At 39.4% G+C, this 14,221-nt stretch overlaps 1 protein-coding gene across 6 annotated transcripts in view; it reads right to left on the reverse strand.

The window, feature by feature from the left end:
- col16a1 (collagen, type XVI, alpha 1) overlaps positions 1 to 14,221 on the reverse strand; it is a 78,806-nt gene that overhangs the window by 17,170 nt on the left and 47,415 nt on the right. For 5 of the 6 annotated variants that reach the window (XM_044138726.1, XM_044138724.1, XM_044138725.1 and 2 more), the window contains 22 exons: positions 12,785 to 12,820; positions 12,304 to 12,339; positions 10,972 to 11,100; positions 10,829 to 10,873; positions 10,444 to 10,479; positions 10,292 to 10,345; positions 8,098 to 8,148; positions 7,878 to 8,018; positions 7,194 to 7,229; positions 6,414 to 6,521; positions 6,191 to 6,313; positions 6,050 to 6,103; positions 5,906 to 5,947; positions 5,531 to 5,566; positions 5,397 to 5,450; positions 5,227 to 5,295; positions 5,081 to 5,134; positions 4,709 to 4,735; positions 3,761 to 3,817; positions 3,418 to 3,462; positions 3,177 to 3,248; positions 1,595 to 1,648 (listed from right to left, as the gene is read on the reverse strand). In XM_044138726.1, coding sequence (XP_043994661.1) covers positions 1,595 to 1,648; positions 3,177 to 3,248; positions 3,418 to 3,462; positions 3,761 to 3,817; positions 4,709 to 4,735; positions 5,081 to 5,134; positions 5,227 to 5,295; positions 5,397 to 5,450; positions 5,531 to 5,566; positions 5,906 to 5,947; positions 6,050 to 6,103; positions 6,191 to 6,313; positions 6,414 to 6,521; positions 7,194 to 7,229; positions 7,878 to 8,018; positions 8,098 to 8,148; positions 10,292 to 10,345; positions 10,444 to 10,479; positions 10,829 to 10,873; positions 10,972 to 11,100; positions 12,304 to 12,339; positions 12,785 to 12,820 — 1,359 coding nt within the window. The remainder of the gene's footprint in view (positions 1 to 1,594; positions 1,649 to 3,176; positions 3,249 to 3,417; positions 3,463 to 3,760; positions 3,818 to 4,708; positions 4,736 to 5,080; positions 5,135 to 5,226; positions 5,296 to 5,396; positions 5,451 to 5,530; positions 5,567 to 5,905; positions 5,948 to 6,049; positions 6,104 to 6,190; positions 6,314 to 6,413; positions 6,522 to 7,193; positions 7,230 to 7,877; positions 8,019 to 8,097; positions 8,149 to 10,291; positions 10,346 to 10,443; positions 10,480 to 10,828; positions 10,874 to 10,971; positions 11,101 to 12,303; positions 12,340 to 12,784; positions 12,821 to 14,221) is intronic. The other variant, XM_044138727.1, reaches the window with a different exon arrangement.

Consider the following 14,221-nt stretch of genomic DNA (forward strand, 5'->3'; position numbering starts at 1 on the left):
AAAACATTAAACAAGAACATGAGTGTGTCCAAAGCATTCCACTGTTGGTTCTTCACTCATCAATCTATAGGAATTAGCGCCCCCCCAAAAATCTTCATTCTCTCAAATTATGCAGTTACACATCACAGTTTTTTTTTTTTATACATAAGCACAGTTCTGTGTTCATTTAATAGTGGAAGTGACAAAATTCCACTTTTGTTTATAGATACTATTACATTTATTACTCCCCGTATCCCAGAAGATAACCCACCCACCACTAAATGATGGTGTTTGCAGATGTTCCCCAAAGACATTAAGTCATAACACATAATACAACAAAGAGCACAAAGGCAATCACAAACCACAGATGAATTCAAAGCAATTCACCTAGTTACTTTTTCCCTCTTCAATATTACCAATTGATTTTCTGCTACATGAATAGGTTCTCAGACCTCCTGAAAATAATGAGCATGTTTTTTTTTTTTTTTTGTAAAGTTTCAAGGAGACAGCTCCTAATCACTTCTTGAGTGACTAATAACAAACTCATTCAGCCCGCATGCCAAAACAGTAATGTAGTTAAGTGCACCAACTATCAAAAAATTATGAAGATGGTTAAGAATTCTGGGGAATCCATCATTAATATTCTGCCTTTTGCTGGGGGCAAAAAACCCCCCAAAAAACAAAACAGGACCAATATCCAAAACTTTAATTCAAGGTAAATTGACCTTTTTCCCCTCTTAGATATGAGAACCTAACCTCATTAAATTTTCATAACCTCATGAATTTAAGGATTTGCTTCCATACAGATTAAGTCTCTCTTTTATAAACCACTAGGCTTCATAACAGCATGAAATATATATGAACATTTTAATACATAAATAAGATCTCTTCATACATTTGGTAATTAGTAGCACCCATGGGTACCCTTTTATCCTGGTGGCTATGATTTTTTTGGGGTTTCAGTCCTTGGGTGTTTAATGGCAAATCGGCCTCAGGGAAAAGTGAAACTAAAAATAATTCAAGGACGTTAAATTTTTGAAAAATTGATGAAGCATCTGCAGGTTACTGATAATGGGGCAACCTTCTTGAACATCTACTGGTCTGATTTTGGCTCATCTCCCCAAAAAGCAACAGAAAATCCCCTCCGGATGGGCCCACCACCTACAGGAAAGGAACATGAGGCTGACTGCCATCTAAGTTGGGGGCCTGGCAACATAGATGACAGTTTGTGGCATCATAATCTGGGTCTTTGGGTTTGGAATGTTGGTTCACTGGTGGAACCAACATTCCACCAATGAGTGAGGTGAGTGAGGTTGAGTGATACCAACCAGACAACTAGACATAGCAGGTTGACCTCCAGAAAGACCTTGGAGGTTGCTCAGTTGCTTCCAACTCAAAAAGTTGATGTGGACTCTCCCCAACTCCAGAATTGCTCAAGGGAAGATGGGCATGGTGACACCTGAGTCTCTGTATTTTTTTTTTTTAAGTTGCAAAAACTAAGGTAAACTTAACCAGTTGATCTTTTTCCCCCATATAATCAAACATGCAACTTTTTTGTCAACACATCAAATCTGAAGAAGCACCTCTCATCCGTCTTTTCACTAATTTTACTTACGCTCTTTCCAGGCAAACCCGGATTCCCCGGTATGCCGTCGTTTCCAGGGATACCCTGAAAGAAGGAACTGAGGTTGAACTAGTTTGTTTCCAATCGAGGGCTGGCCACTCCCATCTCCACCAGTGGTTAAAGGTAGAGTCAAAGGGGCAGGGTCAAACAATGAAACCAGTTCCTTGTCCTGCCATATCTTGTGAAAATGACCAAAAAAAGAAGTCTTATGCCCAAATATGTTTGAATAGACATGGCTTTATCAATTCATTCCCCACTTCCGATACCTCTACTTACACCTTTGACTCTTGCAGCATTTTCACTTTATTTGAAGGTCTGTTTCTTTGAAAAAATTCTTTAGAAATTAGTTAGATTTGTGGTTAAGCACTGAATAAGTTTACGAACTTTCTGAACTTTAAGCCAGACCTTCAAATAACTGTTCATGTCTCGGCAGACATTACGAAAGCTTGCTCAGTTGCTTCCCATTTGGGTTAAAGGCTTGAAGCACCAGATGGGGTTAGTGTGTTTTATCAAGTTTGTTTGCTCCTTTTAACCTGGTTATGTTCAAGCTTTTGCAGACATACTTTTGGTTTATCGTCATTCCATATCCTACATGCACTTCATGGACCGCCTAAAGAAGCAAAGCACGTAAAAGCCTCATTTTCAGTATGTACCCAAAGGCCCAAGCTGAAAGCCTATGTCATACAGAGATGCTGGAAAGTTCTCAGAGCCTTTCACATTCTCTACATGTCTTCTTTTTTTTTCATTTCAGACTCAATATGATATTTATGATATTATATATTTTCACAACTGTATTCCACAATTACAAAGCCTAGGCTATAAATTTTATAGTGATGCTGCTAACTTAAAATAGATTTCTTCTGATGTTTTTTCTGTCTATCTGGAGTTTGTTTTGCCTCAGTTCATGAATTTTACATAATAGAGATGACAAAGATTTGTCTCCTTATGGGGTCATGTTGATGTACAGTGAAAGTGTTTTTCTCCTCAACAGATTTATTTTGCTTTTTTTTTGTCACTTTAACTTAAATACAAAAGCCTATATTTGTGCTTGTTTGCTTTGGGGACCAAGTTATTTAATGAGAATCTGTGTTAAGTGTATCACTGTCACTTGCTCTTTCCTTTATGTTATAAAATTCAATAAAAATATTTCTTAAAAAAAAATACAAAAGCCTAAATGACACTTTCAACGTGGAACTAATAAGCAAAATATACAGCAGCTCTTTGTTGAACAGAGTGCTTAAATTCTGAGTCTGCTGCAAAAGAATATAAAAAACATAAAGGAGATTCTATCAAAACCCCACAAGAGAAGTAGTTCTTAACAGACTTGCAAGTACTTTTGTGGATGCAATTGTGGAAAATTGTGTACATTTTGTTCAAAAAATACCTAATCCGTTGCGTCTAAAACAACACAGAAATGTAGAAAATGTAAAAAAGGGTTTGACAAGTTTCCATCAGAATCATACTCACAGTTCAATTCAGACAAATAGAGCAACTCCTGAATTGAACTAAAAAAAACAAACAAAAAAAAAAACAAAAACATCCTTATCACCATCCAACAAGCCCTCCATTTTACCTGAGGACCTTGGATTCCAGTGACTCCCTGAGGTCCAGGGGGGCCAGGAGGGCCAGGAGGTCCAGGAGGGCCCTACAACACACAAACAGAGACCACAAATAGCACTGCAGTAAGAAAACAAAATCCTAGTCAAACAAAAACCGAAGACTTTTGTTTTCTTCTAGAGAACAAAAAAGGAGCCAAAGGTTTCAAACAAAGCATAAGGTTTGTTCAGAAAATTTGGCTGGTTAACGGATCCGACCTGAGGCCCGGGCTGCCACGTGTTTGTTGGGGTTCCTGGGGCTCCCTGCAAGGCAAAGACAGGCAAAATCAGAGCAGTAAACATGAATAGTGTGATGTTAAAAATAAATGTCAACAAATGTCAAGCCGCAGTAAGACACGTGGAAGAAATAACAGAGCTTTCTTTTTTCCTACTTCCCTTATAAATCTCCTGTTAAGTTACAATTAAACGTTTGAAAGTAGTGTTGCTATACTCGGTCTTCTACACCACGGTGCAGAAGTTTTCTTTTTCAGCCATATTGTCATGAGTTTCTTGGAATTTTTACGTGTGTGTGTGTGTGTTTTTTTTGCAAGTGTGTACTCACAGGTCCACCTACAATTGCAGGCCCGGGCAGGTTGCAGTTACACTCTCCTCGTTCCCCCTACAACATTGGTGTATAAATAGAGCAATTAAAGAAAGCGAGATAAACAATATGACAATGATAGGGGGTACTTCAACCCAGTCCTTTCAAAATACACACATATATTTATAAACTGCCCTTTGTACCAAAAGCAATTCATTTCTTAAATGCATGCTGAAGCAATACATTTTCAAAATAATTGTTCATGGTCAGCAGGTCTCAACTGGTAAATCCTTTATGTTCTGTTCATGAGGACATGTTTGAACAATTAATAGGTTGTATTTTCAGAAATGCAATCAGATAACCCTGGTGAATGATTAAGTTAAAAGCACAAAAGCCAGGAATGTTAGAGGATATTATTGATGATTCTAATCTAGCCAGTGTTTAAGTGTGTTTTCATTGAAATTGTGTTTTACTTCCTATTTTTTTTGTTGCTGTTTTTGGTTTTTTAACAGTTGATATAAATGGCTAGAGTCATGCATTCGCTCACTGAGCAAAATTTCCCTTTCGGGGGGGGTAATAAAGTATCTATTCTAACATGTAAATTATCTGTCATTAACATCCGAGTCCCATGCCCCAAAAGCTCCGCCTTCTTTAATTCTTCATCTCTCCCTTCCTCAGTGACAGCCTGCAGCTCTGACTCAAACAGTAATTATTACTCATACGCAGCGTCTCTCTTCAGGCCCGCAAAACGCCTCCTCTGCCAAGAATGGCATCCATGTCACCTCCACTGATGCTTTGCCTGTAGCCGCGGGACCGCGTGTACACAGGTACGTTAGAGTGAGTGTGTCTGTGACGCCAGGCAGGGTCAGTGGAGGGTGTTAAGCTTTCTCTCGTGATTACCATCTGTTCCGCCCCCTGATCTTCAAACCCCTTCCAGTTCCTGTCATCCAAACAAAATGGTAGACTTACCTTGTCCCCCTTAGCTCCATGAAATCCCTGCAAGAAAAGGACACACACAAGCAGACACACACAAGGAGAAACACATGAAGTTACTCTTTGTTGTTTCACATGGAAGTGAGCTGAATGGAGGTGAGGGGGCTAAGGATGAAATGGGAGCAGACATCGCCTCTCCTACGGATCGAGGCAGAAATCCTGGGTAAAGCCTAAATCAAGAATAATTCCCGAAAATAAAAATAAAAAAAGCTCAAGGGGAACTAAAACTTCTAACCAAATAGAAACATTTAGTGCAGCTTGAAACTTCAGCTTCTTCCCTGAACTGCAAATGTGCACACAGATAAACATGCAAATGGAACGAAGACGTAAAAATAGACGGAAACATACGGGTGCGCCGTCAGCTCCTGGAAGCCCTCTGGGCCCAGGGACTCCATCTTTACCCTGCAAGTCGAAAGTCAGCCCCGTTTTGTGAGAGTCAAAATAAAAGGATTAAAATATGTCTTGTTACACCAATATGACATATTGGAATCTACCGGCGGTCCCACTGCTCCAAATCCCGGTGGTCCCTGTGGCCCTGGGAGTCCCATATCACCTCTTGAGCCCTGTGAACAAAAAAAGATGCAAAGCAAAGTTTGAAAAAAATAAAAACTGCATTTTTTTTCCCCCCAGATTAAAATGCCATAGTTTCAATACAAAAATCTACCTTTTCCCCTGCAGGGCCAACAGAGCCTGGCAATCCTGTAACACCAATGGGTCCCTCAAGAAATGAACAGGTTAGACCAGGTTATAAATGTGCAGCCTGGTAAATACAGTTGTGAAGGTGGAAGAGAAACTCACTACTAGTCCTGGGAGACCTCTTGGTCCCTCAATGCCCTGGGAAAAACATTTGAAAAAATGAAGCAACAAGAAAAGAAGTGGGGAGGTTTTTAATGTAAATAACGCTGAGGTTTTTGTTTTGTTCTACAATAGATCAAGTGATTAATTTGTGAAAAGTTTTTTTCAACTTCCCAGAAGTTGCAGAAATAAATCATCAGACAACACTGATGGATTTTAAGCAAAAAATGTTTAGGATCTTTTTCCTATTTTGCCATAACACAACCGTAGACCTATTTTACTTGTAAAAATGAAATGTAAATTTCCTTCCTCTTCACAATCCTCTGCTATGTGTTGGTCTCTCTGATAAATGTTAAAAAAAAAATAAAAAAATCTTACTTGTGGTCCCGGAAGGCCCACTCCTGCAGCTCCAGCATCGCCCTATTGAGGGCAAGGCGCACCACAAATCAGAATGACAGCAGTATAGTAAATAAAAGATCAAAAGAAATACTCCGTATGTATCTACATATGTACAGTTCATACCTTGCTTCCTTTGGGACCAGAGGGACCTTGCACACCTGGTACGCCACGATTTCCCTAAAGAGAACAAATGCAAACTGAGACTTTGGGGAGTTGAGCAATTCTCAAAGTGCAAAGCTAAAATTAAAATGAACTCCAGCTCACAGTTTTGCCAGGTTTCCCCGCTCCTGGGGACCCAGGATCTCCTTTTTCTCCTTTGGGCCCTGGGACAGCTGCACCGTCACCCACCACCGTGCCAGCAGACGAACAGCTAGTACATGAATCACCCTGGCAAAACAAACCCAAAGCACGATACACAAATCATCAGAAGAGGCAGATCAGACTGTGGCACGTTGAACTGAAATGTTCTGTTAGCTTGTAATTTTACCTTCTCTCCCTTCAAGCCCCTTGACCCATCCTGACCGGGGTCTCCAGGCAAACCCGGGACTCCGGGGACACCGTTCAATCCTTTGTCTCCTTGTTCTCCACGCTCGCCCTGGTAGAACCCAAAAACACACAATCAGAAACCTTTCTAGTTTTGACTGGAGCTGTGCATTTTCTGTTCAAAAATAACAGAGCCGACAGAATGGAGCTTAGTTACCAACTCCTGCTTTATTTATTTATCTCTCAAATAATGGAAGTGGTTTCGACCTCATTATTTCAGCAACTGTCTAGTTCCACTTTGAAGTTGGGGTTGAGTGATTCCAGTGTATAAGGTAATTTAAGGCATACTGGCTTTGTTTTTGACAGATTTTCTTTTTTCTTCTTAGATTTTTTTATCAGGATGATAAAAGTATTCCGAATAAGTTTCGAGGCATTATGTGAAGCAGAAGCTGGACTATTTGTACCCCAGCTGCCTGAAATATTTAAATAGTATCCCTTGAACTGATCCTTGTGCTGGTGTTATTTATTCAAGATTCATTATCAAGGTCTCTCTCACTAGAAAGGCCATTCTTGGGCGTTTAAATGCATGATTTAGAAAGTGTTTGGGCAATGAGTTATTTAAAAAGACTGACACAATGCCCAGAGGGCTTGATTAGTTGGCTTTAACTTAGCAGCCAAAAACAGGGCTCCAAAATGTTTGGAAGATGTTTCTCAGGGGTTTGGGGTTTAACAGCCGGAGCACAAAGTGTGTAAATACACGTACACAAAATAACAGAAAACGTACCTTTTCTCCCTTAGCACCAGACTGGCCTGTTGGTCCCTGTTAAAAGTAACAACGAGCAATCACTTGAGCTGCAAGCACGGAGCAAACGTCTGTCTGGTCACAGAGTAAAAACCGTTGACATAAAGCGAAGGGCAGAGGCACATGGCAGGTAAACCAAATAGTTGGCAGAAGCCAAAAGAGATTTTTGTCTTTTACTATTTAGCTGCTGTTCTGTGGTTCGACGAGATTCCCTGCATATTATGTTTGTACAATGAGCATCAGGATAGATTTTACCCCCGGGGTTGAAATCTTTCCAGCATCGTAAACTTTTCACTCTTCCAGATGGCGCCTAATCGGTTTTACTCAGCAGCAGAACAAAGAACCTCGTCTCGTGGAATTGGCTAAAAATGTTATTTTGTGATGCCAGTTTAGCTCGTACACGCTGGACTGATTATTTGCACTTAAACTGGCTTATGACTGAGAGACCTTATCCGTGTTCTCTTTAAGCAGGATGTATATTTTTCTTTGTTTAATGAGGATATAAACAACAACGTGCAATAAAAACCACCGGCAAAGATAAATGACTGTGACTCAGATTAATATACTATAGCAATGGTGTTAATCCATGTCATTAGTACCATAAGATTCTTCAGAAACATTTTTAAAAAGTTGTTTATCCTATTGATATTTTTAAAACAGATATACCTGTTTGCCTTCAGCTCCAAGTCCTGGAGGTCCAGGGGGACCTGGAGGGCCAGGTTCACCTTTTCTTTTCTCATGCACTTGGAGGCCACTCGGTTGATCCCAGGTCCCAGCCTCTGGTGGTTGGCACACACCACAGTCGCCCTGTGGATGGACAAAGACTTGAAGTCGGTCTGCATAGCAACAGGCGTAATGACCTCCTGACACAGTCACACACACTCACCTTCTCACCCTTTAGACCAGGGGTTCCCACACCGGGCTTCCCGTCTTCACCCTGTCGAAAGATCAGGAAGGAATCATCATTTTTTTTTTTTTTTTTCCATATTTCCACCATTTTGTATTTCTTTCAATAAGTGTTATGTAGAGTTATCACAAAATATGCTCATGTAATTGAATAAAATTGTACAGGCTTGTGCATAAAAACCAAACAAAATCTATTTTTCATGTTTTCAATTGGCCGACTGATTTGACTTTGAAATCAATCCGGACAATTTTACAGTTGCCTGGAATGAGTGATCGTAGCTCTATAGGAAAGCGCTTAGATACTTCCATGACGTAGCCTTCGAGGTCAGATGATGGAACCACAAAAAGCATTGAATAAGGAATGGTGTGACATCAAATTTCATCAATATTTTAAAGGAATTATAGAGTGAAAACTACTAAAATTTTCCATCATACCACTCCTAGGAGTTAAAATTATTTTAATGACACCAAAAGTTACTAAGTGACTTTAGCTTGTGCAACATGACATGTTGCAGTAGCTAATGAAGTGACACCCATCACTCTTGTTAAATCATGCTCCGTTAAAACGCCCACAGGCAAACTGCAAAGAGTTTTTCCATTAAGCAGCTGGCTGCAGGTTGTCCTTAGCCAGACTAATTAACCTGCTAATATCAGCTCCCAGCATTGTTCTATAAAAAGAGCAGCACATGCTTTTAGTTAAAAAGTACACCTGAATTGAACAGGTTTAGAAAGATTACAAATAAAGAATATGAAGGTTATAAATTTTTGCTTACGTCTTAAAGGGGTTTTTTAAACAAGTGTTTCCCATTTAACAAATGAAACCTATTCACTTTTTTTTCCCCCACACTTAAATTTTTTGGATCATCAAAAATATATATCAAAAACAACTAGAATAAATGCAAAAAGTAGTTGTCAAATAAAAAAAAGTATATTGATTCACTAATAAAAAGAGAAAATGCTATTTAAACAAACTTATGGTCATGTGTTGGCAAGTTATTGCTCCTCCAACCTATTAAAGGACAGCACCACACTTAGAAACAGCAATTACCATCAAACATATCCAATAAACTGTCAACAATTTTTTTTTAAAGTCACTCCAGAGGATTTCTGGCACTCATTTCCTTTTTCCAAATTGTTCCTACTCCAGCCGAATTGGAAGGATTTTGAGTATGAATGAGCTGCTTAATCTCATGACACAACAGCTTATCTTGGATTTTAGTCCACACTTTCACTAGGGCACGCCCAAAGTTTTCCCCAGTTTGCTCCAAACTTGACGGATCAGTTTTCAAGTCCTTTAAGTCTCTCCGTTTAAAGGACAGTGGCCAGACACCACCCTTCAACATTTTCTGGTGGCTAGTACCATTTATGATTCCATCAAGTCTGGAAAGCAGCAGCACTCTTTTTTAATTTTTTTCATCAGTTGTCAACACAATTCTGTCACATCTTGTTTTCTAGGACATCCAAAAGCAGCACTGTAGTTAACTGCAGTGGTAGAAGTGCAAAAATGTTCCTTTAAGTATCAAATGTCGCACAAGCTAGCTGGCAAGTTTATCAAAGTGTGATTAAAAATAAACCTAGTTTGAAAATGGGAGAAAGAACTTTCAACAGCTTTTGTCAGGACGTAGAATTATATGTATTGAGCTATTGTCAATGATTGTATTTCTGCTTACTGTGTAGTTTCAAACTAAATTGCATATTTAATTGTTTTATTGTTTTGTTTTGGTTTTTTTTAGCCAAAGTGTTAATTCAACAGGGAAGAATTAGCAAAACAGAGAGAGGGGAGGACTGGACCTTTGTTACTCTGAGAATACAAAGGAAGAAGCAAACAAAAACAGCTGGAGGGTCTCCAACACCCATGTTTTCACAACAGCCATGTTTCGGGATCACTGTCAAGTCAATCTTAAGCAAACTTTCTTCTTATCTGTAAAAGGAAATTCTGTTCAACAATATTTCATCTGGCCTGTGTGGAGACACCAAAATACGGCTTTCATTTTAATATTTACAGCTGTAAAGCTTGAATTAATTTGAAGAGTTAATTTAGGCATCTATCTTTTCGGATACAACATGAAAAAGTACAAATAAAATAAGAAAAAAACCCCCCAAAAAAAACCAATTAGGAAAAATTTTATTTGATTCATAACAAAGTTGCGAAGGCTGTTAACCACTTCTCCTACCTGTGCACCTCTCTGTCCGTCCTTCCCTGCAGGCCCCCTCGGTCCAGGTTTCCCCTGTTTGCATGGCCACATTTCATTTCGTTACATCACCAGGTTGAGGAACAGAAAAAAAAATAAATAAATCTGATTCAAAGAACTGAAGCTGGACTCACCGGCTTTCCGGCAGCTCCCGCGTTGCCGGCGTTACCCTGCAGACAGGCAGGGGAAGAAAAAAAAAAGATCACTGAAATTCCCCATTTTGATAAAAATGGATTGCTTTTTAAATTGGTAATTCACCCCTCAGAGTTAAGTTGCACCCTATGGGCAGCTATGTCAGATGATATTGGTTTTTGAGTACCTTGGCTTTTTTGCTAATAAGCTTCCTGCTGAGAATAAAATCCCTATGGGAGACAGTTTGGGGCCTTAAAATTAGTACACCGCTGTGATTATCTTCTCAATGCAGTCATTAAAAGCCGTGCTCCAAAAACTGATTAAATGGGCTTCACTTATACAACCCATATTTGTTACTTTGCAGCACTATGTCTTTTTTTAAACTACCTTTTCTCCTTTAAGGCCAGGTGAACCAACGTTTCCTGGCTCCCCCTGGGAAATAAAAAGAGGACAATACATTACTTTAATGAGGCTTATGCACTTACAGTTTTTTTTTTGTTTTTTTTAAATACTGAAGACTATTTTCTCACTTGCTCTCCTTTCTGTCCAATCCCGGGTTCCCCCTTCTCTCCCTTCTGCTGCAGAGTTTGAGTTTGGACACCCGGGATGAACTGAGGTGGGAGTTCTCCGAGGGTGGGGCACACGGAACACGGTTCTCCCTAAAACCCACAGAACACACCGTGATATCTTCAGATATTAACATCTTATTCTGCGACCTGCAGATACGTTCTTGCAGTCAAACTTTTTCACATTTTGTCCTGTTACAGCCACAAAAACATCAGCGTAATGCAAGACTGTCAAAAGCTACCACTTGATGGTAAAGTGGAAGAAAAAAACAGTTAAAAAAACGATTTGCAATTTTGTCAATGAAAAAATGAATCTAAAATGTTCCTGGAATTTACATTTTCCTGCTCTAAACTTATTAAGTCTCGACTTAAGTCTTTTGGAGTAGGTCTCAGCGAGGAAATCTTTGCCTCCTTTGTGAACAGTTAAACTGGTAGATGGACTGAACTTGTTGACAGCTTTCCAATCATGTGATCACTCAAAGTGCTTCACACTGGAGCCACATTCGCCAACATTTGTATACCAATCAGAAAGAAACTAAGGATTAAGTATCTTGCACGTCAACATGTAACAGGAGGAAGATGGAAGTAGACTTACAACTGTCTGATTGCAAGACAGCCAACTACCCACTGAGCCACAATCAACGCTAACAAATGTCCGTTTGAATGGATGGATTGCTTCTCTGAACATTTTTAAGTTTTTCCAGAGTTTAAATGGGGGTGTTCTAATACATAAATATGCTACAATAAAAACTCATTTCATTGTAGCACTGGCTATGGGTCTTATCCTGCTGAAAATTGAACCTCCTTTGAAAGTCCTATAGCATCACTGCTCTGTAGTCAACTCCATACTTCTTTTCATCAACGGTGAAAACCTTTCAAGTCCATGCCTAAGAAAGGCTTCTATCTCCATGATGCTCTCAATATATGCCCCAGTTGGGATGGTGTCTTCAAGGTAATGTACTTGTTTTCTTCCAAATGTAGCGTGTAGCATGTTGACTGTATCACAACAAAGTAAAATGTGTTCTAACATAAGCAGAGTACTTTGTCGCATTGGTGTGTTGTCCCTCTCAATATAAGGCGACCGCTAATGTGACAAAATACGTCAAAGATGAAAATCACAGTAAAATAAATTTTAAAAACTCAAACTTTGTTTGGTTAGCTTGGAAAAGTCCTTTAGGAACAATTGCAAAGTTTGGTTAAGTAATTTGGAAGCTACATTTGGCTGACAACTTAATGGAGAAAGCTTCTGAAGGAGAAGAGATTTAATTTCAGGCGTAAGACAGACACCACACCAACCTTTTCTCCTTTAGCGCCATCTGATCCGTGTTCTCCCTGCCAAAACATACAAAAAGCACAGAATCCAAATTAATCCCAGCACATCCTGCCAAGGCAGTTTGTGCGATGATCTCGCATCTGAACACGGCACTGGAAGCTTTCTGGTCACCGCAATTAGGCAGATGTCGACGCATATCGGTAAAGTGAGACTGTGGGTGCAGCGTGGACTCGGGGGTCATAGACTAAAGTTGAGCGACTTTCGTAGCTGCAGACCTACATGATGTGATGTTCTGAATGTAGGAGTTTGATTGGACTTTTTGTCTTTTTTTGCATTTTGTGCAGTTTGGTTCAGCTAGTTTTGCTTGCATCTGCTGTGGGAAGGAGTGTTCACACAGTGCTGATGTTAGCATATCTGAGGAATGCAGATGAGTGTGTATAGGTCACACTTGAGCAGAATATGAATTAAGTACACATTCAAACGAACAAGTAAGAAACCCCATACCTTCTGTCCCGCTTTGCCATTTGCACCTTTGACACCCTGTCAAAGAAAAAAAAGGGGAGGAAAAAGGAAGTAAAAAGAAATGAACCGATGTCAGGATGTTTGTTTGAAGGGAAGCCATGCTCTAAGGTCTGTGAAAAAGTAAATTTTCTTATCATGTTAAATTTTTCAGATAATTAAAAAAAAGTGAGCTCGAGTTTAAGGCAAGTTACTGATGGCCACAAATACTTCCGCAAAAGTCTTGGAGATTATCAAAAATTTTGTTCATTTTGGCACAGGTGACGGATATTTATTTACTTTACTTGGTCAGCATGAGTTACTGAACTAGAACTGTCTCACAAGGGCCTTCTCTTGCCAATATTCTTTCATTACAGAATCACAAACACTGTTCTATCTGGTAAGTGAGGCCTGCAGCTCTTCAGATATCAATCCCGATTCTTTTGTGACCTCCTGGATAAGAAGTTGACGAAGAGTAATTTTATACCTGCCGTTTATTGCGAAGGTTCACAACCATTCCATGTCTTTTTTTCTTCCATGTATAAATAGTGGCTGTAACTGGGGATCATAGGAGTTTCAAAGCTTTAGAAATGGCCATGCAGCACATTTCTTTGTACATAATGTGCTCTTTTTCTCTCTCTTTTTAACCTATATATATATATATATATATATATATATATTTATATATATATATATATATATATATATATATATATATATAGTACTTTTAACCTAGCTGACATGTTCAGGTTCTACTTAAGCTACATGAAGGTCTGACAGAAGGCAGTTGTGGAACTGGCAGGTAAAACTGGACCAAAAATGTGGCTGATCATAGCTATTTAAAAGATTACCTAGGAAATTTCAACTTAAATGAATTCAATTCAAAGCTTTTTTTTTTTTTTTTTTGCATTCCATCAGTATATAATTTCCGATGTTAACATCTAGTTAGTGATCTGAAACTTTCAAGTGTGACGTAAATCTTTAAGGGGCGAAGACTTTTTCCAGAGCACTGTACCTCTCCTTTCTCGCCTTCTCTACCTTGTTCTCTCTCTCTGCCCTAACCAGGTATGACAGATTGATGCTGGCACTATTGGAAATCGTTGCACAGAAAATCTCATAAGGCTAAAGATTTATATTCCATCACCCCTCCGCCACAAATCATTCCCCATTTCACCTGCTGGAGTAAGTGGGAGTTATAAAAGATAAAAAAAAGAGAGAGAGAGAGAGAATTTGGACTCACTAGAGGGACAGAAAGAACGAACCCCTCGCCTTGGTGACTAAACTTTTGACAGCGTATCACGTCTTCTCCCGTTAAGCTGCCGCAGCGCCACAAGAGTTACAGGGGCACACACAACCCCGAGGTGGAAGTAAATGCTGCGCTTTTCCTCGGAATGATAAGAAAGATTAAATATATACGCTATCACACGAGCGCTCAGGGTTCAA

Source organism: Gambusia affinis, linkage group LG14, assembly GCF_019740435.1.
Source record: "Gambusia affinis linkage group LG14, SWU_Gaff_1.0, whole genome shotgun sequence".
Classification (NCBI taxonomy): domain Eukaryota; kingdom Metazoa; phylum Chordata; class Actinopteri; order Cyprinodontiformes; family Poeciliidae; genus Gambusia; species Gambusia affinis.